General features: G+C 51.6%; 3 protein-coding genes across 3 annotated transcripts; 1 reads left to right on the top strand and 2 right to left on the bottom strand.

Annotated features, from left to right (window-relative positions):
• Positions 1–422: 422 nt before the first annotated feature.
• On the bottom strand, positions 423–1,382 carry ACET3X_009418 (uncharacterized protein; the record flags this gene model as incomplete). The annotated part of the gene is made up of 1 exon (XM_069455610.1): positions 423–1,382. The coding sequence occupies one exon, from the start codon at positions 1,380–1,382 to the stop codon at positions 423–425; it is 960 nt and encodes a 319-aa protein (XP_069303495.1).
• A 1,941-nt stretch (positions 1,383–3,323) lies between these two features.
• Positions 3,324–4,560, top strand: ACET3X_009417 (uncharacterized protein). Its single transcript, XM_069455609.1, has 4 exons — positions 3,324–3,643; positions 3,703–4,019; positions 4,085–4,336; positions 4,384–4,560. Exons 1-4 carry the CDS (start codon positions 3,484–3,486, stop codon positions 4,420–4,422), a joined length of 768 nt encoding a protein of 255 aa, XP_069303494.1. The 5' UTR covers positions 3,324–3,483; the 3' UTR covers positions 4,423–4,560.
• Positions 4,561–10,580: 6,020 nt separating this feature from the next.
• ACET3X_009416 (uncharacterized protein) lies at positions 10,581–16,593 on the bottom strand (the record flags this gene model as incomplete). The annotated part of the gene is made up of 9 exons (XM_069455608.1): positions 10,581–11,504; positions 11,555–11,899; positions 11,960–13,163; positions 13,212–13,401; positions 14,182–15,935; positions 15,983–16,215; positions 16,276–16,346; positions 16,408–16,495; positions 16,546–16,593. The coding sequence occupies 9 exons, from the start codon at positions 16,591–16,593 to the stop codon at positions 10,581–10,583; spliced, it is 4,857 nt and encodes a 1,618-aa protein (XP_069303493.1).
• Between the last annotated feature and the right edge of the window lie 6,430 nt (positions 16,594–23,023).

Here is a 23,023-nt window from a genome sequence, read left to right as displayed (position 1 = left end):
ATAGCCGGTCCTGCGATTGTCTTCGTTGGTGCTCACGGAAGGCCTGCTACCCCTGTTCATCCGGCTGAACGTTGGACCTACAGCTCGAACGACGATGAGATATCGCGACCGCAACGCGTTCAGTCATGCTACACCGAACAACAACGTGCACTGATACGACGCTCGCATATCTTCTGAGAAACTCAAGAGATGGGGAAGATTCATAGCCACTAGGATAGATCGGTGGAGACCTGTCAATCGTACCAAGTTTTTATTGAAGTGTTGTTTCATGCCTACGTACCCAAAGACTTCCATCACTGCGACATACCTCTCCATACGTATTGGAAATATACCCAAAGTAACGATACACTTAGCGTTTATGTTCTTCTTTTCCACGAACCATTCATACCCATTTTAGACTGTATTCCCTTAAAGCTATGATATTATAGCTTCACGGCAACAAGCCTTCCACCTGCCTTCGGCTGTCCATCCGCCCCAAAGCCACCCATTGTAGTCACGTAAAGAGTACCGTTGTCCTTCTTCGTCCTGCCAAATGCTGACGCCGTTGAGCCTGCCACTAGTCCACCTTCGGCAATAGTAGTAACCTTGCCATCGAGAGTAATGTGTTGAACTTTGTCGCCTTGCGGCGCCTGGAGTGGTTCAGAGACGTAGATACTGCCGTCCTTTGCGATTGAGATGTCATCCGGGCCGCTGAGAGTGGAGTCGCGCACGGTTTCGAAAAAGCCGTTGGGCTTGCCAGTCGATCGGTGGACACGAACGCGGCCAGCAATGGCTTGGACAGTATTGGTGTAGTATACGTAGTCGCCATGGACCTTAAGTCCGTTGGCACCGAGTTGAATCCCGGGTGCAGAGAAGTTGGCTGCTAAGCTTGGGTCCTGGAGAACGACTTCCGTCTTCCCGGTTTTGACGTTGAATGCAGCGATATTCCCATACCACGAGTCTGCTAGCAGCAGTGTTTCGTGGTTCAGAGTGGCCATACCATTAGGCATACCCATGTCATGTAGTTCTGCCATCATGCTGACTTTTGCTGTCTTGTCCTCGTGGCTCAGATCGAGCTTCCATAGCGAAAAGCTCTGTAAGGTTGGCGGGTTCTCAGGTGCAGACTTTGCAACTACCACGGCGAAAACGTTCTTCTGGAACTCAGTGATGCCGAGAGCACCAGTCGCATCTGGAAAGGTGGCGACTGTGGAGAATGTAACTGGTGAGGTTTGTGGGTGAACGATGTGAACCTGGGCATCGCCGATGGTGGTCACAAGAAGAGAGCCATTACGCATGACATCAATGTTTTCGAGCCACGTTCCGTTGGGGAATTGGTATACTGTCGACACATGCGCCGCGAGCGCCGAGGCCATGAGGGCTGAGAGATTGATAAGATACTTCATTCTGACGGGGAAGTTGATAGCTGGTAGATGATCGAGGTATTGGTATGGTAGAACTGAATTGACGTTTTTAAAACGTGCCATTCCCTTACTTATACTCGTCTCGCTGGATGAGAAAAGGAAGCGTGGTTTTGTTTTCAGCCCAGTCGACCATGCATTCATTTTTTTGGACCCTGGCGACGCTTGAACGTTTCCTTGCTACTTGCTTCATAATCTCACCGAAACTTCGAATCAATAATGCCCGCTGCTTTCGACAATCTGCTATGGCTGGACTGTTCGTCCGCTTAGCAATCCGAGTCGTATGTTGAAGGAGGACACGATGGTACGCCTTGCCACAGGCGTCCCTTCAAACACACCAGCTGCGCTAACCCAGAATGGAAACTTTTACTAGCGCTTCCTCTAGAACACATAGAGACGTTGCTGAATAACATCGCGGACTTAAGTGAATGAGCACAGATGATATGATGAAGGGAGGGACGCTGGGGGCCTGATCACCCATGTTAGAAGACATCTCGACGGCTCGGCGTTCGTCCAAAATCCACCAAAAGAGATCGCAATGATGGATGGAAAGTGTTACACTGAAACGTTTGATGTATGATGAATAGGGCCGTGGGTCGGCGGTTGGGAAATGTTGGGGAAGCAGAAGGCTAGAAGCGCGGACCGAGGGCTTCGGCGGTGGCCCCGCTTGGGTTCACGGCTCATCTGCTGCCCGCTCCCCACTCGTCACCGCCTGCAAAATCCAATTATTTGCAGCATGACTTCTCCCTACGTGGTCTTCTATCATGCAAAACCATACTGGGACTTTTTGCATAAGAAACTCGAAGAAGAATTACCTTCGAGTGTGCTATGCTTGTCGCCCTGAGCATTTTACACCTCTGCGCAGGCGCAGGCGCCGGCATCATAGCCGTATTTCAAACCCGATCAAAAGTCTCCAAGACTGAGATCTCTCAGCCAAAGCGAAATCAAACTCCTCCTCGGTCTGGCCAGAACCCGATTCTCCATATGCAGAAGCCTCAGACAGGAAATCGCAATGGGTGATGCAGGTACCGTTAGTGCGCGTTGCAAGCACAAAAGTTTGGCGATGACCCATGACCGACGAGCCACTCACGACTTCCGAAACCCATATGTTCCATACGCAAGAAGGCTCTCATCAAGAGACGTACCGCACATGAGAGGATTTGCAAGCACAAACACGCTGACTTACCGTGACAACGTTTCAAAACCAAAGCCATACAATCAACCGTTCCCCAAAGCTCAACCCCAATAATTATCGCGATGTAGTAGGCCTCCACCGAAACCAAAAAGCGAACTCTCCACACTTGTGACAACCTCAGTTGTCTTGCGGTAAACGCCAAGAAAATCGTCGCAGGTGCTGTATGTTGCATTCAGCCGCAGCTGAGCTCTCGATTCGCGAAACCTGACCTAGCACATCAATCGTCGAGCTTCATTGATACAGTGCCCATGCACCCAACGCTCGCTGTTGACAACGCGCGTATTCTATCAGGAAAAGAAAGCTTGACACTCTGAGTGGGAATAACAGTTTTACCTGTCAAAACGAACCTAATTAATTGACTCGCCGTCTGCACTAAGGCCACACCATTAACATTACAGTGCTACACAGTGCTGTACAAGGTAGAAGTATGTGAGAAAATATTCTGCTACACATGCTACACTGGTTTCCGTGTATCCAAGTTGTACTTCGCCTTTCTACACGGCCGTCGAGTACCTAGGTAGCCAGAAGAGCCAAGTGTCTACATCCTGTGGCTTTAGTCGGCGACGTCCTTCCTACTAAGCCACCGCCCAAGGGATTACCGAGTTAGTCTAACCCAAATTTAGTATTTCGATTCTTTTGGGAACGATCACTAGCATATCTATGTTTGGCATGAGCTCGCCGAGAGATCGGGCACTCTTCTAGGCTCCCTCCGCGCATTCAGCTCAACCATGACTATGGGTATTTAAACTTGAAGCCCCTTCCTTTGATGAAGCAGTTCTTATTGTGCAAGTCCAAGTGTAACTTCGTCGACAGAAAATCCTTCACTTTATCTTGCATGCTCACGCACAACAAAAGAGTTTACCGTTATTAATACCGACCGACTCTTTAACAATGCGGCTCCTCCGTTTGGCCGGTATACTCTTTACTCTTATTGGGCGTTCATTTGGAAACTTAGGAGCTATACTTAATGCCGGCGGCAATCTTATCCGGAAGCCCGGTGGATTCGTAGTAGATGTCGGAGTTGAAGCTGTCAAAAATCCAGAGGACCTCGGTATGATAACATCTTTGCACACCAATAACGAGACAAAAGTTCTAACCTAATCCAATTAGCGCCTACATCTGTAAACTATCAACGCTTCCAAAGCCAGGCGATGAAAGCTTCCTTCCCAACAAGAGTCCATCGCCGTGTCGCTGCAGAACGACCCCTCATCACCCCTGCCCCTACAGCTGCCGTGCAACCGCGCCAGGACAGTCCTGAAACAATCTGCAGTAGCGATGACTCGGCTTGTTCATCTTGCTACCGAGCATTGGTCACTGTAGACGTCTGTACCTCCATCTTCTCCGCGTGGCAATCTGTGGACCTTACCGATGAAGAAGCCGCTCTCTGCCTGTGTATCGACTGGCCAAGCATGGATGACCCGCAATGGGTAAGACATTTCCTTGTGCAGACTGAACATGAGACATATACTGATTTCGTACACCCACATCTTAGGTCGGTGATGCCTTCGATGATCCGTTTGCTTCATGTTCCGTCTATGCGGGCACGGTAGAACCAACCATTGCTGCAGAGTTAGCGAGCAACGCAGGGTTCTGTAGCTCGGTTTATGCTACTATGATGGCGGTTGAGGCGACATCCGACTTCGGGACTGCGACTGTTCAGGCAGAGCCTACCGGGACTATTCCAACTTTCGCTGGGACAGAAACTGGTTCTGCTCTGCAGAGCACAATGAACGGGCGTTTGATGGTGAGTACAGAATAAACTACGGTAGTGCATAGTCTAACCTTCGACAGGCGCCAATATTTATTGTAGCGGCTTTGCTTGGAATGTAGTTATCTAGCGGTGTGTTAGCTTTACACACGTCTGTTAGTTATCGAATGTTTATTTAGACCATCGTCTTTGCTCTATGCAAGCTTTTGTTTCTATTCGTCTATACCAAATCAAAGAATGTATACCTGTTAGCGTGCTACTGTAATTCTTCTAGTGCAGTCTTTGCTTTGCTGAGATCGCCGGCCCTGAGAAAGAGCGTAACGCAGCAGCGGTCCAGAACAACGTTACCCTACTTCCTAAACTCCATGTCAGAATAAATGGCACTATTTCCAACCTCTTTACTTTCCTGACATCTATGAAGATTTCCAAATACAGGAGGACTTACTGCGCGCCTCGGCTCTCTCGCTGGCGACAGGTACTCCAATGTTTAGCTAGCATTGGTATCCAATTTCCGACTCCCTAAGTCATTGTGTTTGATGAAAACCGCTTGAAAGCCAGTTTCATCGTGATGAGGGTTTGGTGAGAGCGATAATTGGAACGTCGGAGCAGAAATGACCCGGTAATGGAAAGAACATCATGACGTCACGTCCAGACCGCTTACCTGATGGTACCTACCTCACCTCAATCGCCCTTCTCTTGAACGAGCTTGTTATCCATCAACCAAACGAATTTTTCCCACTGAACGAGGCTTTGCAGCACTTCCGGCGCGCTATCACATACCTTGAGATCGGTACCAACCACAACAGCAATAACATATATTTGGGACACTAACTCAGAATGTCCACACAACTCAAGCTCCTCGCCAACTACGGCATGACAGGCTTTCTCTTATCCACTGGCCTCTTCGCTCTGCTCGCACCCACCACATTCGCCGCCGGTTTTGGCATGCCCGTCTCAGCCGACTCATTCGCATCCGGCTTCGTTCAATGTATGGGTGGCCGTAACCTTACTTTTGGCATCATCGCCGGAATCTTCTTGCAGCGAGGGGATGTGAGAGCTGTTTCACTGATGGCCACGATGTTGGCGGTAGATGGGGTCGTGGATGGGTTGGTTACGATGAAGCATGCCGGGGTCGGGTTTGCGTTGCCGCATTTTGGAGCGGCGGCGATCATCCCAATTGTCAGTTCGTGGATGGCAAGTTAGAGGTATTGGACGGGATAAGGCTTGTATAGAAGTGGACGAGTTTTGACAGCGCGGCAGGATACAGCAAGCGGCATCTGAAGGGCAGAAGTTTTCGAAGTACCCGCGGTGGACGTGTTTTGTCGCGTTTGGAGCTTTAGTCAAATGATAATATGTTTTATCTACTGCAATCGCAATACAGGGACGGTCGAGACTTCCCGTGGTCTCTAGGCTTCTCGGATGCGTTGTAAGGCACGCAGAACCTCTGGCTCCAGACACTTTCATCTTCTCTTCCCCTGCGCAATAATCTCGTCCGCCGTCCCAAACCCATATCGTTTGCGTCGTACCCCCAGCACGTCTTCATAGGCTAACTCCCCGTATCTGACCCTCAAGCTCTTCACTTCGTCAGACATATCATCAATTGTAGCTATGCCTTCTTCAAGCATGATTCGACTCATCTCCTTGTTTCCCACAGTCGCCAACATGATTTGAAGGAAGCCACCATCGGCTGCAGACGCGCGATTGCGCCATAAGGACCAGATTGCAATGAGGATGAAGATGCTTGCTGTGACAAGGCAGATACTGTATGGAAGGATGAGGTTCAGCGGGTTCCTAAGTATATAAGTACTAAGATACCTCGTGCGCGTTACAGGCACCATGTCCCACCAATTGCGGAGAGAGATCGCAGATATTGTAATATTCGCCAAAGCTTCATTCAGCATGGCTTCAGTCAGGCTGAGCTTGGATCTTGGGTCGTAGTAACGAGTACGCCCTGGTGGGAGGCGTTGGGAATTAAAGCGATCCGTGTGGAAAATGGTACCTTCTAGTAAGGATTCAGGCTGACAGCTCTATATGTATTTTTGCGAATTAGTCGCCAGGCTTAAACTCATTTTCTTCATCCTTGTTACTGACTAGCATGCCCAAAGACCATTTGCCACAATCATAAGTGATTGTTTCACCCGATGATTCCTCACTCTGTTGACACTTGTCGTTAGTTGAATACCCGAATGGTCTCTCCAGAGGGGGATAGATTGGCGAAAGTGACACAAGTGAGGGTATTAGCGCTTCGTCGACGCACACTCCCTCGACAAGTGGCAGCAGCGCATCCAAAATTGCCCATTGATTGGCGATTGGTAAAGCCGTTGATAGATCTTGGTACCATTTCTCGAGTGCGTGAGTTTCTGGTGGTAGTGCAAGGAGCAATCCACCTTCTTCATATATATCCATCTGTTTTGCGAGTGGTTGTTCGTCGCTTAGAGAGTACTCCACTGTTTGCACGCCGCGCGGAAATGTGGTGGTGACATTGTAGAGTGCAGACTTGGCTTCACAAATCTGTTCTTTGGTTGCAGTATATGCATTCCATGCTATAGTACCGTTGAGATTGCGCTGTGCAGTATACGTCAATATATCGTTATGCTTCAGCGAATACTTCAGTTGAACTCGATCCCATTCGGATTCGAAAATCAATCCCTGAAGGCTTTCCCTTGGCTTGTAACCTAGAAGGATAGTGCGGTTGTACTGCGAATTAGTACATTTGAAGCTTGGCCCTCTAAATCCTAGATTGTACGTTGAATTCTCTCCTGGATGACCTGGAAGAGTGAACATCTGATTGTTGAACATAATCGCCCGTGCAAGGTACACTAATTTGTGCGCCGGTCCCCTGCGAACTCAGTATCCACCAATATATCGAGGCACTCAACTTACTCGTAGAACCAATAACGGGACTCAGGTACATGAGGAAGTTTTGAGCCGACAGGTTCACCCAGAGCCATGTTCCCCAAGGTACCTGAGCTTAATGTCGGAAAGGGGTCATCTCCAATGAAGTCCAGATGTGGTGGAACAGGCGGGTTCATCACAGACATATTGTGAGTTTCAGTGAAAGTATGGGCTTCGAAGGCTACAATCAGCGCTCCTGCGGGATAAATCGTTGCGATCCCAAGACCCCAGGTGAGAAGGGCCATAAGAAACAGGAAAGGCGCTCTCCATACTCCTTGTGGATTAATCAAGGCAAGTATGTTTGTGCGGATAACGAAGAGCATTTCGACAGTTGAAAGGGACATCGCCGAGCTGCGGAGGAGATACCATAGGTGTTGCGCAAAGCATGTGCCTATGCTAGCGGTAAGGGCGGCCTTGAAGATTGTGCTCAACAATACTGAGATTGCGGAGATCTGTGTCTGCGTGAAAAAGCTCGCGTCAACCAGTTTTCCGTGTAGATTTTTCACGATCATATAGTGAATTATCGCGGCGGAGAGTGCTAGAATGAATCAATACAGACAGAGGTGAACGCGGACCATATGGGCTGACCTATGAAAAAGAATCCGATAATCGTGCCTACAGTCTTCCAAAACGTCTTAATACGGGTATCACCCTTGGTTGAAGAACACTGTGTTACGTTCGGTTGGTCCAAGATACTTGCTGGACTCGAAGTCTTGATAGAATCTGTGCTCCCACTCTCCATCTGCTGTTCCGGCTCAGGTGTAGATGCACTTGCATGCACCGGACGGACGTCCTCATATCTAAGAAACATATGAAGATCTTGGTCCTGAGACGGAGGTCGGGGGTTGCTTGGTGCGTCGTCCATGTCGCTGTGTGGTGAACCAAAACCGTCGCTCACAGTTGGTGCGCAGGTTGACTCTTCCATGGCGTCTGGTGGAGCAGAAGAACAGCGAAGAGCAGAAACAGCTGCGTTATAAGGGGCTATCATACGGCACGGTTATCAATCCTCCGCACAGATGCAAGGCTCTATCTGGGTGGCTGAGGTCGTACAACGCCATTGTAACATTACCCAGGTGCTGACTGCATGGGGGCCGGGTCTGTACAGCGCTCATCGTACCTAGGTATCGCCTCGGCAGTATGCTCATGGTGTATATTGGTTGCTGTTAGATTAAACCGCCTTGAAATACAGGATATCAAGAAAGTGAGAATCGAATAATGATGCTGTCCTTGGGCACGAACAGTCTACGAAGTGGCGCCAAGGTACGTAAGCTGACGTAGGTACCCACTTCGGTTACCTGGATAAGGCTGCTACTGCGGCACAACTCCTATGGCAACTATCACAATGCAGAAGTCAATATTTGCTATGATTTTTGGTATCATCCTGCTTACGCATGGACATACGGACCCTGCCGGGACCACAACGCCTGCTGCACGAGTGTGTAGAGTCGCCTTTGGGTCTCCTGGTGGAGGCCTATTTATGACAACAGTCATTGGGCTGTGTTCGATATCGCCTACTACGCGAATGGGGTACTTGAACAGCGACAGTAACTCAGTGCATTGTCGCATTTTCGTCGGAGCCAGTATACCTAGGTAGCGATCAAGAGGACTTGGCGATTTTAGCTCAGACTTCCATACCTACACACGTAATTAGTATCGCGTGTGTGGTGAGGTTCTTTATGCGCACCTGAAACGATCAGTATGAGATGCTCGTCCTGGGGCCGACCAAGAGTTACCACTATGAGGACTGAAGTACCCGGTTGGTAAGTCAACATATCTCCCCCTCTTCCATGCTCATGTTAAGGCCGCTGCGACTCGTGGACGTATTGAGAATGGACCTTGCAGGTATGATATACCCAGGTACTCATGAATGATGCGGGATTCTCTCCTCAGTCATAACACATGCCGTTACGAAGTGTCGTTTAGCAAAGACCGACAGTGCTCAGGTATCTTGAAGCCATCAGCTGGCGAATCCGCCCCACCATGAGTCTTTCATATGCCATTGACTCGATAGGATAGTGAACGTATGACTTCTGCTCCTCCAGTTCACTGGGTACAGACTGTATCGTGGTCTGTTGCTTCTGGTAGTCATGAAGCAGCTCATATCAGCAAGTCACAGCCATGACTGTCAAAGTATGGGCAAGTATAAAGAGCCTGCCAAAAGACAGTTCTGAAAAAAAGACACCAGAACAGCACACCCACCACCTCAAACACACCAAAGCAAGTTCTGAAAACTTCAATCACATCCAATTTCGACCTCGGGAGTTTCCCACCACAAGAGACGTATCACATCAATACAACGGAAAGAAAACGTAAAACAGAAAACACAATGGCGCCACCACAAGCACACTACGGCACACAGCAGGCCGAACAAATGACGTGCAAAAGTGGGGGATCTCCAATCTGTGTCCGATCGGAAAGTACAAAAGAAGAGGGCACAACGCTCTGCCGAAGCTGCCGAACTTCACACCCCATCGTTCCCTTGACGAGAATAGACGAACTCATAGCGATGCAAGATCCTGAAGCATTGAGAAACGATCAAGCTGACTACACCAATGGAGAAGCCGTCATGGATCGCAGAAGCTACCTTGAACTATGGGTCAAGCGAAACGAAGACGAACAAGACTTGTGCGCATGGCTACAGATCAAGTTTGCAAAGTGTATAAAGACTACTGATACACTTCCAGATCCTGATGACAAAGAGGCGAGATACTCTCAGTTCGTCATTCTCATGAAGAAGGCAAGGCTTGCGAGGAACGAAGTGCTACAGGAAACAAATCCTAAAATGAGTGTGTTTGAGACCCCATGCGGGCGTGTGGACGTCGCGAATCAGGTCTGCGATAGCTGTGAAAGGGCGGTGAGAGACTATGGTAGTGACAGGTTGAAGGCAATGTTCAAGGACGATAGGAAGACTGTCGAGATTTCTCGTGCCTGGATGGCGGGCGAAGAAAGTATACTTTGGAATGGAGAATGAGGCAAAGAAGGTGTCAGAAGGTCAGTCACCTTCATGGATCCAGTCTCTTTTATTGCTTTTAGACATGTTCATGCCCAGCACGTTATTTTCCTTGTAACAATCCTTTGATAGAGAGTCATACAATGGGTAGAGCGGAATGCGGTCTTTTCCTACAATACATGTTAGTATATACACATCCGTGCGGGGCACGGTACCAAGCAATACCAGTACCAACACCAACAATGCCTTAGTCGATAAAGAGTCACAACACTCACAGCCCGCCAAAATATCCCAAAAAGACGCGAAACCTCGATTTGCCAACCCACGCTAAAATGCACCCAACAACCCTTCCCTTATTTTATTTTTTTTAAAAAAAACCCCAGTCTATAACACCCCCACCCACCACCCTCTCTCTTCCCCTCCCCCACAATCCCCCTAAAACCCAACCGCAAGCATCAACCCATACCCCACCGTAACAATAACCCCAAACGTCATCAAACTCGCCGGCACACCCCTGGTCAAAAAATGCTTAACAGCCAGATACCTCTGCCCCGTCCTCTGATCCTCCATCATAATGGCCGTCATATTCGGGAACCCAGACGTCGGCAACCCCATCGCCCCACTCGCCATGAGCACCGCGCCCATGACGAGTAAATTCGGATGCGGTTCCGCCATCTGCTGCCCGACCTGCTGGACGAGGGGCAGCACGATGAGTGCGGCGACGGTATGCGATATGAACGTTGCGACGACAAGGATGAGTGCGCAGAAGGTGACGAGGACGCCGTAGAGACTCATGCCCTCTACGCCTGCGGTGATGGAGAGCGCGATGGTGTGGAGGAGGCCGGAGCTATTTACCGCTTTGCCTAGCGAAAGACCGCCGGCAGCGAGGATGATGATGGTCCAGAGGAAGTTGTTAAAGTCTTCCTTGGTGAGGATGCCGGTGCCGAAGAATAAGACAATGGGAATAATGGCTACGACGCCCATGTCGCCGAATGTAGCTTCGAGCTGGTGACTGACACACCATAGCACGATTGTTACAATCGTGACTATGGTGATGAACCACTGTACGCCTGTGAACCTGTCCTTGAGCGGCCGGATAGGAACGATCGAGGGCCCCTTTCCGGGCTGGAATGTAGCGAGCAGAAACACCCAGATGAGCAGGATGGAAATGATGCATACGGGTAAGGCGACGAAGAACCATACGCCCCATGAAGGTTCCGGGTGCATGTTCTGCAGCGCAATGAGGTTCTGTGGAGACGCGATAGGGGACGCGGCACCGCCAATGTTGGAGGAGAGCGCGATGCCCATGAGCAGGGCTTTGGTCATGTCAGAGTCTGCGGGCAGGTTACGCAGGATGGGCTGTGACACGTTAGCTACACTTCCACATTTCATACAAGAAGGTGACGTACCTGGATGATAGAGAAGCAAAGCACCGGCGCAGCAACATTGCTAATCCACATACTCGCAAACATGGCGACAAACATATTCACCAGCAGCACAGTCCGCGGCTTCGTGCCCGCCTTGCTAAGCACCAGCGTCGCCATCATCTTGGCGATGTTGTACTTTGACAGCGCAGCCGCAATGGTAAACCCACCCAACAGCAACATGATGACCGGCGTCCACATGGCAGAAAAGACGTACGACGCCGCCGCTTTCGATTCCAGACGCTTGTGAGGCTCCACATCGCTGCGGACGACATTCAGCGTGACAGCCAGGAAAGGAACCAGCAGAGACGTGACAAAGAGCGGTATAGCCTGTCGTACACCATTAGCCAAAAACGCTCCAAAGTTCAACAAACAAAACATGCACCATACCTCTGTAGCCCACAGCAAACTAACAAAAATAACCATGGCCAAACAATTCTGCTGCTCCGGCGCCTCCATAATCGGCACCACAAGCAACACCACAAACACAGCAATACAAGCCAACAGGATCCAAAACGTCCTGCTCAGCAACCACTGCGGACACCTATACCGCCCAATCGGCGTATCCACCTCCTTCATATCCGGCTCCACATCGTCGCCCTGCCTTCGCACCTTCCCGCCCGTCGTATCGCGCCCCAGCAGCGTATGACTGATGCCAATATTCGCCGCCTGCGCTTTCCGCTCGATACCAATCATCTCGCGCCACACGGTATTCCGCTCCCAAACAACGTGTTCACGCAAATGTAATCTGAGCTCGCGCTTCGCCTCGGCGATATCCCCTTTTGTTCCGATTTGCGCGTATGCGGCTTCTATGCGCTCGAGGTTGCGTGTCAGCGTGTCCATGGTGCTTTGCTGGAAGGGATACGCCGGGTACACGTATTTACTCAAATACGTCTTTTTCAGCTTGCGGTCCAGAATCTTGTCGTACTTTTTCAACACTTTTTCGAATCCGGTCTTGTTGAGCTGGATAAAGGAGCGCAGTTCGCAGAGGAGAACGTATACGCTCACGAGGCGTTTCTTCAGCGACACGCCTTCCTCGTAGAGCGCAGAAAAGGCCATGTCGTTGTAGTCTTCAAACGCGACGCTCGTTTTCCGCCGCGACGAGACATGCGAGGCTGCCATGTCTTCGTCGATTGTGCGTCTCCGTCGCCGGTGGCCGTCTGGGCTCTTCTTACGCAGCCGCGCCGTCTCGTCGGCTTCGTCGTCCTCGGAATCGTCGTTGGAAGCGTCGCCGTCTGCGCCGTGGTCGGTCGAGCGTCCGCTTGCGCCGCTCATGGCCCGCGGCCGGTGGAAGCCAATTGCCTTGAAGACGCTCCCGCTGCGCATCTTCTTGCCCGGCGGCGCGTTCTCGTTCTCCTCGTTGTACTCGGCCTGGTGGTGCTCAAACGACTCCTCGTCCTGCAGCAGGGCCTCCATCTCGTCGAAGATTTCATTTTCCTTGAGCTTGTAAAACGACGTGACGCGCTCTAGCTCCGTGTCGAGGGTATTCGTAAAGACCTTGTCTGGGTCGTCGGCGTCGCCATTGAGGAGTGGTGACGACTCGGCGTCGGTGTGCGCTTGCTTCTGGTTGAGCTGTGTCTCGAGACTGTAGATTCTGTGCAGCCGTCAGCATTCTCTCTCTACTTACACCCACTCTACGCACTGCTTCTTGAGATTGCTGTAGGCAATGTAGTGGTTGCTCCAGTCGGGCACCGCATTGAACTGCAGACTGTGCGAGAACTTCATCTCTTCGGCCTCGCGCAGCTGCTCGAGCTTCTCCCGTCGCTTCTGTTCTCTCCTGCTCTCCCGGTGCGGCTCTTGTGGGCGGGTGTGGAATTCCTGGAGCTCTATTGCTCTTGTGGGCGCAGCGTCACGGTAAGGCGGCAGGGCGTCCAGGGTGGGTGGTGGTGGATGTAAGAGCGTCGGTCGCTAGGCAGGGCAGACTAGAGGGCGTAGTGCTCGCAGGGCGGTCAGGTGGCGTGCAGCACAAGGGAACTGCGGCATGGAGCGATGCTGTCGTCGGGTGTGGGATTGGCGCGGAACCTTTCTCGGCTTGGGACGCTGGAGAGGTGTGGATGCGCTTTCGTCACCGCAATCGCGAGCACCGTCGGCGACACATGGGCCGATGATTGGCGGTGCAGCTCTCCGCCGCAGCCACACTTTCACCCACACCTCACCCGCACTGCACCGCACGCTCGGGTTGCGCCAGACGGGTAGTGTCTTGGTCGCCCATCACACGACTACCCCACGCACAACCGCAGATGGCCTTCATCGTGACCTGTGTGGCCATGTCTCTCCGTCTTCGCCATGGCCCGCTCCTGGCCGCGCTAGTCACTGCCTGCATTCCAATCCTTGCCCAAAACCACCCGACCTGTATCATCGTCGCGCATGTCAGGCCCGCATTGTGCCTGCGCCAATCAGCAACCACAACGTGTGATATCCTACATGAAAAAAAAAACAATCCTCTGTTGAGCCTCACTTTTCACGGAAACAATGCCAATGGCCAGTCTTCAAACTTTTGCATTGAGAGTCGACCTATATACACCTAAACCAACGGCCTCGTACACACAACGTCGTCGTTTAGACTGTAGCTTGTTAGCAGTATTCATCGTAGTAGCACCGTCGTCACTTACACCTCAGGTCCCAGCCAATCTTGGGTCCCAGCTTGGGTAGCTCCTCAGCAACGCTCTGCACGTCCTTGTCACCGCGTCCAGACACACAGATGACGATATCCTGGTCCTTGTTCATCGTCTTCGCCAGCTCAATAGCCCCGTATATAGCGTGCGATGTCTCCAGCGCGGGGATGATGCCCTCGAGCTGAGACATGAGACGGAAGCCAACAAAGGCCTCGGCGTCTGTGCAAGCAATGAATTTGGCACGGTCACTGTCCTTCCAGCTCGAAAGCTCAGGTCCTACACCAGGGTAGTCAAGACCAGCAGAGACCGAGTGCGTCTCGCTAATCTGCCCGTGCTCGTTTTGGATAACATACGTACGCACGCCATGGAGCACTCCCTTGGTTCCGGCTGACAGAGTCGCGCTGTGGCGGTCCGTGTCGACGCCATCACCACCAGCCTCGACACCGAGAAGCTTGACCGAGAGGTCTTTGGAGAAGGGGTAGAACATTCCCGCCGCGTTGCTGCCACCACCAACGCAAGCGACTACGGCATCGGGAAGCTTGCCGCGCTTCGCCTGCATCTGCTCCTTGGTCTCGTTTCCGATGATTGACTGGAAAGTGCGCACAATCGTGGGGAAGGGATGGGGTCCGATAGCAGATCCGATAATGTAGTGAGTCGTGTCGAGGTGGACAACCCACGCGCGCATGGCCTCGTTGACGGCATCACGCAGCGTCTGAGCACCAGCCTCGACAGCAACAACCTGCGCACCAAGCAGCTTGATGCGGAACACGTTCAAGGCTTGGCGCCTGACATCCTCCGCTCCCATGTAGATGGTGCACTTCATGTTGAACTTGGCGCACACCGTCGCCGTTGCAACACCGTGCTGACCGGCTCCTGTCTCGGCAATAATCTCAGTCTTTCCCAGTCGCCTGGCAATGAGCACCTGTCCGAGTGCGTTGTTGATCTTGTGACTGCCAGTGTGATTCAAGTCCTCTCGCTTCAACCAGATGTTGGCCCCTCCAGCGTGCTCGGTAAGGCGCTCCGCCAGATGCAGATGACCTGGTCTACCCATCCAGTCAAAGTAAGAACGGTATTCCTCCCAGAACTTGGGGTCTTCAATCGCTGCATTGAAGCCTTCCTCGAGCTCAGAGAGACAGTCCATCAGAGACTCAGGGACGTATTGACCACCGAATTCGCCGAATCGTGCAGGGAACTTGTGCTTCTCGTCAAATCCATTTTGCTCGTGTGTACCGTTGGCGCCCTCCTTGTCGTCAGTGTTGAGCATCTCCAGCTGATCAGCCAGGCCAGGACCATCCGGTGTGTCCTCGTCGGTAATAACCTTGTCGACATGCACATTGGTGGGCTCCTTGGCCTCGTTCAATGTCTCGATGATACCGACCTCGCGAGGCGCACCGCGGGTGCTCTTGCCGCAGATCTCGTCGCAGTACTTCTCGACTGCCTTTGCGCCGGTTCCTGGTTCAGCCTTGAGCAATGTGTTGATGATCTGGCTGCCGATGACGACGCCCTCGGCAATCTTGCCTACGCTCAGGTAGTGGTCGCGTGTGCTGACGCCGAAACCGACGGCGGCCGGGACATTGCCAGAGTATTTGTGGACGCGCTCGAGCAGCTGAGGAAGAGCGGCGTTCATGGTACCGGAGGCGCCAGTGACGCCCATGCGGGACACGACGTAGATGAAGGAATCGGCAATCTTGCAGAGGACGCGCATGCGGTGTTCGGACGTGGCGGGGGCGATGAGGGGAACGTAGGAGAGACTGTCTTGTTAGTATTCGTCCCATGCTCGTCATGACAGCAGGCTTACCCGTAGCTGCGGCAGAAGTTCCTGAAGCGCAGAGCCTCCTCGGGTGGCAGGTCGACCATGATGAAGCCATTGGCTCCGGCCTCCTTTGCATCCTGCAGCATCTTCTCCTCGCCGTAGCTGAGCAGGGGGTTGTAGTATCCCATAAGAAGGACTGGCGCCTTCAGACCCCGCTTCCTCGCATCGCGGATCATCTGGAGGACGCTGCTGATGTTGACGCCATTCTTGAGGGCTTGCTATAGACACACGGTGTCAGGAAGAGTTTCGAACGGGGTGTGGCGAATGAGTCAACGTACTGTGTTGGCCGTCTGGATTGCTGGGCCGTCTGCAATCGGGTCGGTGAAGGGCATGCCGAGTTCAATGATGTCTAGCCGTGTCAATTGCCTGTCGTCGTGCCACCTGGGGTAGCCATTGCTCGCTGCACATACCAGCGCCTCCCGCCTCCATAGCCATCATGATGTCTGGCGTCTCTTCTGCGGTAGGGAAACCTGCAGTCACATACGTGACGAGGGCAGACTGCACGCATGTTAGCTCTACATCTCCCTGCTCGTGGTTGCACACCATACCCTGCCCTCCTTCTTGCATTGCGCAAACGTCTTCTTAATGCCGTCCATGACGCTGAGTACCGAATCGAAAAGTTGAAGTGTGTGACAAGTGATCAAAGCCAGAAACTGACTTCCTTATAAACGAGAGCAACTGTGAGTCACGGTGAGCACAGTCGTAAGGGTTCGCGGAGAAATCGGGGTCTGCTATGAGTCTTGTGTCCGCAATTTATTGAAGGCCGAAGGCGGCGCAATGCCCCTCCTCCGGCTCACTCGCTCGTTTGGGCAAGGCGGGCGAACATCACTTCTTCTAGAAGCCAGGCTTACCAGGCTCCACCTTATTTTCTTCTCGTAGACGTCATGGCCACACAATTTCGAACATTAACTCGTTGAAGCCCATTATATTAAGCTTTTGGAGTTCAGATCAGACAGAGTCGAGTGCAGATGGTGGATAGCAGGGTAGCTACACCTGGCCCCACTGACATTGACCAGTAGCCACCGGCCTATTTCCATCGGCCACGTCCTCCCTAGGACCAGCTCCTTTGACCGTATCACGTCGTCGAAATACCTCGAGAACAACTCTGCGCCTAGGGCCGACCTGCAGCGGTCGCAAACAGTATCCGTCTTCTCCGTCTTCTCACACCAAATCATTTTGGGCGTTTGGGTATTTATGTTTAGGTCAGCCTGGAGTAGGCCGGGACGCGGCGGCCCCGGAGAGGTCTGGTTCGCGACACTTATAAAGTGCTCCTAACACACTCATTCATCTCCCTTTTATTCCTATGCTCCTGGACGCAACATACTCTTTATTATCAAGCGTGCTGCTAAGCAACAACCACACCTAGTTGCTCTTTCACAATAAATTAGCATTTTAATCTCCCAGCCAATTTCTACAGGAACGAACTGATGTCGGAGGAAGCCACCTACAATTACGACTTAGGTCGGTATAGTCGGGTCGTAGACACCAAATCTCGAGTGGCACAGACTTGTTTCAATCGCGGCCTGGTATGGTCTTACTCATTCAACCATGAAGCAGCTATACAATGCTTCGAAGAAGCGGCGTCGCACGACGAAAACTGCGTAATGGCTTACTGGGGAGTCGCGTACGCTATCGGACCCAACTACAATAAAACATGGCGAATGTTCACGCAAGAAGACAAGGAAGTCAGCATTGAAAAGGCATTGCGCAGTTTGGCAAAAGCTCAAGAAGTTGATACGGGATCATCGCCCTTGGAGACAGCCTTGGTGAAGGCACTCGCGACCCTATTCCCGCGCAGCACCGACGCGATACCAAAAGACCTATCATCATTCGATTACGCCTATGCGGAAGCCATGCGAGGCGTGTACGAAGCTCACGGCGATGATCTTGACGTGACTGCGCTGTTTGCAGATGCAATCATGTGCACTCGCCCACGACTGCTTTGGGATGTTGAAGCGGGACACACCACTGGCCAGGATGTTGATGACGCGAGGGCAGCACTAGAGAAGGCGTTGGCACGACCTGAAGGCCGTGGACATCCCGGCATCTGCCACTTGTACATCCATCTGATGGAGATGTCGCCATTCCCAGAGGTGGCCTTGCCCGCCGCCGACTCGCTACGCCGCATTGTGCCGGATGGCTCTCACATGCAACACATGGCGACCCACATTGATACCGCTTGCGGAGACTATCGCCGCTCAATCGATTCAAATATGAACGCCGTGCTTTCTGATGACAGATATTTCGCACAAGAAAATTCGTCTTCTATCATGTATAGGGCATATCGATCACACAATGCGCATGCTATGGCATACTCAGCAATGATCTCCGGACGAAGCTCAGACGCTCTCTGGGCTGCAAGTCGTCTACCTGAAATCCTCACACTGGAGTTCATGTCGATAAAGACACCTCGGATGTTAGACTGGACTGAATGGCAGTGGGTCACGCTACCTCATGCGCTGATTCGATTTGGACGTTGGGATGAGATCCTTCAACTCGAGATGCCTGCAGACCCTGAATTACTCTGCGTATCCGTGGCCACTATAAAGTATGCAAAGGCAATCGCACTTGCTGTACTTGGACGAACTGAGGAAGCCCTTCATGCTCGAGATGACTTCGAGGAGAGTCGTCGGTCTGTTCCCGAAGATCGAATGTACGGCTTTAGAGGAAAGGCACAGCCCGTCTTAGCTGTCGCTTCAGCTATGCTCAAGGGCGAGCTGGAATATCGTGTAGGCAACTTTTCAGAGGCCTTCTCTGCTTTGCGTCGCGGCGTTGAGCCCGAGGATAAACTCATACTCGCCGAGCCGCCGCTCTGGATGCTACCCGTACGACACGCATTGGGCGCGCTCCTTCTAGAGCAGGGCCATTCCGAAGAAGCGGAACGTCTTTACTGGGAGGATTTGGGCTTCAGTGATAAACTGCCCCGGAGGCGGGCACGCATTAACAATGTTTGGGGCTTGCACGGCTTATATGAGTGTCTGGTCCGGAACGGGAAACTGGAGGAAGCTAGGAAGTTCAAGCTTCAACGCGATATTGCGGTGGCGGCTGCTGATGTCGACATCAAAGCATCTTGTTTTTGCAGACGATCAGCCGTCGAGGGCAAGGACTGCCCCAGTAACAACGGGGCGGATAAGAGTTCGTGTGGCACATCTTGCTGCTAGCTCAACTTGTGTCGCTGGAGAGTATGTATCAAGAGGCGATGATTTGGAAATATGTGTGATATATAGTTCAATACACTCACTTCGCCCCTCTCCAAAAACTCACTTCTTCCTTGGTCGCAGTTCGCCCTCCGGACATTTTCTCGTGTTCTTTAGTCGGCGTTTCTTGCATCTCCATCACTTCGGAATGCGCCAAGGGCATGCAGAACCAAAACGAGTAGGCTAGGAAGAATCGCACCCCGATTATCCTGGCATCTTATACCAGGGTTTCCCTGCTACCTGAAGACTGCACTCTTGGAGCTCATTCAAAGGGAGTGAACCGTGGTTACTAGGAACCACTAGCTCCTCACGGTACGCAGATTCTAGTCTGCCATCCTTTCAGAACCAATTCCCGACGTGGGACGCCCAATATTCGGACTTGTATGTCTGCAGCGCGGTTCGCAACCACACAGTTGAGGATATAGAGTTGGACGAAATAGCCACTATTGCGGAACTGCTTAATGTCAAGATAAAGAAATAACACTTCGTTTCATCTGAACACGTCCAGAGCCCATCGAAACGAGAATCACAAACGATGAGACAATAACGCTCATTGAAGACACTGCCATTGATCTATCTACATCGAAAGAGCCAATCTGTCATTCCCTTGGTAAAAGTGATCTCATTCAGCATCATACTGGCCAATCATGGTCCGGCTTCCCTTCGAGGCGCGGATCGCACTTCTGCCACTATGCTTCTGGGACGTCACCAGGTACCGTAGGAGCCACCGGTTCATCGGGATACGTCGTTTTGAGTCTGCCATCGTTCCAGAAGAACTCTGGAAATTTCTCTCTATGATAATAGCCGTTACTTGCATACTCCGGAGCATAACGGCCTAGAAACGCAGTTTTGTGCCACTCGCACACGGCATCTGGATACTTTGTGTATGTACCCATCATCCTACAGTCGTCAGACCATGGCTGGTCCCGATTATCTCGAAAGTCCGGATCTTGGCCACGTTTCTTCAACCATATGCATGTAAACTTGATGCGGGCACACGGGTATTTCTCACTGGGTCGTACGACGAATTTATTTGCCCAGTCAGAATCCTCTGGTATCTCGTAGGTTTGACACATAGTGCAGAGGCGGCCTTCGTCTGCACCCTTTGCATCGAGGAGTACACATGGGCGTGGCGTTCTCGGTCTGAAAGCTTTGCGCCAGTCTTGTCCAAAGAAGCGCGGGTTCTGCAGTGCGCAAACAAGTTTGCCGTCATTCATGGCATTTTGCCTCTCTGCTTCGCGGGTCTTTTGATGCTCGTCAATAGCTAGTTCATCATCCGCAGCATATTCTCTCTCGGCATCGATCTCCGAATTTAGCCCTTCGTAACTATCCGACGTTTGTTTTTTCAACGCGATCGGATCGCATTTTTTGCAGAAGTTGCAGAGTGGTCCATTAGACACTCGAGAACTTCCAGGCGTGGGCATCAGACAAATGTTTGGCGCAAGTGTACATTCCGCCATTGTGTTGTTGTGAAAACTCGATTGGATGATAGATAGCTTGATACTCTTTCAGTTGTCTGGTCGTCTTTGAGCTGGTCGATTCGAGACGTAGAATGATGTTGACAAAACTATGTTCAAGAGATCTCTTTGCCCATCCAACATAGAGTTTATATAGTGCACTTGACTCACTGTACTTATCCTCATGGTCACAGCAGTGAGCCTAGTAGGATAGAGTCATGCTCAGGAATGCAACTCTTTTATCTAGTGGTGTAACCTAGTCCGCACACATCACCCAAGATGCCCTGTCATATCCTGGTTGCGCAAAATAGGCAACTGGTATCTCAAGATTCGTACAGCCCAGCTCTTTCTTCACCCTACCAAAACCTCTCCGTTTCGTCGAAGAAATCCGAGTATGAATGTTGCCTGCTCTGCCACTTCTCCGAATATGTACTCGAATGTGTCAAAGACTTCGCCCTAAGGACGTCGGAGCGCTTGATGACTCCACCAAACGTCCTTGAAGCATGCCCATTCATCAACCGAATCCGACGTTGTATCATGGCCTTGACTGTTCTTTTCTTCCGGTACCTGCGCAACAAATCAGTCAACATAGAGCGTCAAAACATAGCCTGTCAACAAACCTATGCTTGACGTCCTCCCAGTCCACCGAAATCACCCACGACCATCGCAGTCTCTGCATGCGAGGATGAAGAGGCGAGGAAGTACGAGCAACCGCTCTCGCCACCTCGTCCCAAAACAATCTCTCGATCTCTCGCTCGTTGAACGGAACCTTTGCTAATTCACTCGCGATCCGATCGCGCTCCTCATAATCGAGACCGTTCAACAGGAATATGTCAGAAAGGATGTAGACACAGATTGTTTCATCGCGTGTGAGGCTCGAGGCTGGTGGCAACTCGCGGAGCTTAGACTTTCGCGGTCGTTCTGCGGTATCTATCATTAGATAGACATCGGCAATAAAGTGGCAAAATATGTTGAGGAGGCTCCAATAGTTGAGCCGATGGATCATTGAAGTACCACGGGTAGTGGTGTCTTTCATCTTGAAGCAGACAAGGAAGAATGTTGAACGACGTGACAGCAACCAGGGTGAGGAGGAACTGCCTATATTTGTACATGTAGACAGAGCGATTGCTTTCAGGGTCGTCGTCAACTACCACGGTTCGCGATGACCACACGACAACCCCTCCGGCAATCTAAACGACACCCATACGCAAGCTGTTCTGGAATGAGAGCCATCGCAAACATGACGTACTCTGAAGCTGTAAGTACCGCCTGGTGTGAGTGCTAGCAAAAGTCATTCCTGCGATGTCGTGCAAGACTACCAGGACTATGCGTGCAGTTGATCACCACCAGACTCGCCCCTCATTCCATCCCACCAACCCTCCAAAAGTCCTGCCCTATGCCTATTGGCTGATGCTCCGACAGCCAAAATAATGCCCGAATCGAATCCTCCGATGCCGCCACTTCAGCTTCCCTCCAAGCCACCTACCGGGCCTCCCCAGTCCGAGTGGCGTCAAGCGCTTCAGCGCATCTGTCTGCTTTACAGTACGTATGCAGACCATGATTTTGCCACTTTCCTTTTGTCGACCAACGTTACGGCTGCGATGTTGGACCCATCCAGGTAATTGCACTCTGCCCGCAGAGCGATGAGATCATTGTTCGCTCCACGAGATCTGTTGCGCATCCGGCCTTCTTGTCGTTGCCACAACAAGAACAAGGTGGTCGTGTTGAAATGGATGCTGTTCTGCACCACAGATTGCCGCAAGACCTAGTCCGGAAAATGTGTAAGCCACGTGTGTCTAATCACCCGTGCTTTTTGCTCGGCGCGAATCATACGTGTGGAGTAGGCTTCCCCGCTCCAGTTTGTTTTTTCTTTTCCTAGCTTCGTATGCATGCGTTGCGAAATCATTATGACAGAGCCATCGAGCACCCTTTCTTTTAGGTGGCCCTAGGCCCAAGCAGTGAGCTTGCGGAGAGCTGTTTGCGTATCCAACGACGCCGCGTGTCGGGGATATCGTGGTTCTCTGTGGTCCTCCGTATTCGATGAACGTATGCGTTAGGTCGAGAATAGGAGCGTAGCCTGGTCGATGATCTAGGGTCAATGCAGTAGGATTGACTAATAACTCATAGTCTTGAAACCATGTCGTTGATGACGGTGTCCAGATCACACACCGTAGTTCCCGCGGAGTATGCCCCACTCCGTATCGAAGTACCGGCCGAACCCACGAATCTCGCACATGCGATTGAAACATCTTTGGCACAGCTGGTTTTTGAATCTCGTTCTTTCGCAGCGCCCGTCCCTTCTTGGGTCCTTTTCCCAGCTTGGATCGGGCTCGCCATGCTGGTTCTTAGGCCCGATCTTCCAATTGCTGTCG

The sequence above is a fragment of the Alternaria dauci genome, chromosome 9 (assembly GCF_042100115.1).
Source record: "Alternaria dauci strain A2016 chromosome 9, whole genome shotgun sequence".
Classification (NCBI taxonomy): domain Eukaryota; kingdom Fungi; phylum Ascomycota; class Dothideomycetes; order Pleosporales; family Pleosporaceae; genus Alternaria; species Alternaria dauci.
Note: the sequence above shows the minus strand (reverse complement) of the source record. Positions and strands in the feature narration are given on the sequence as shown.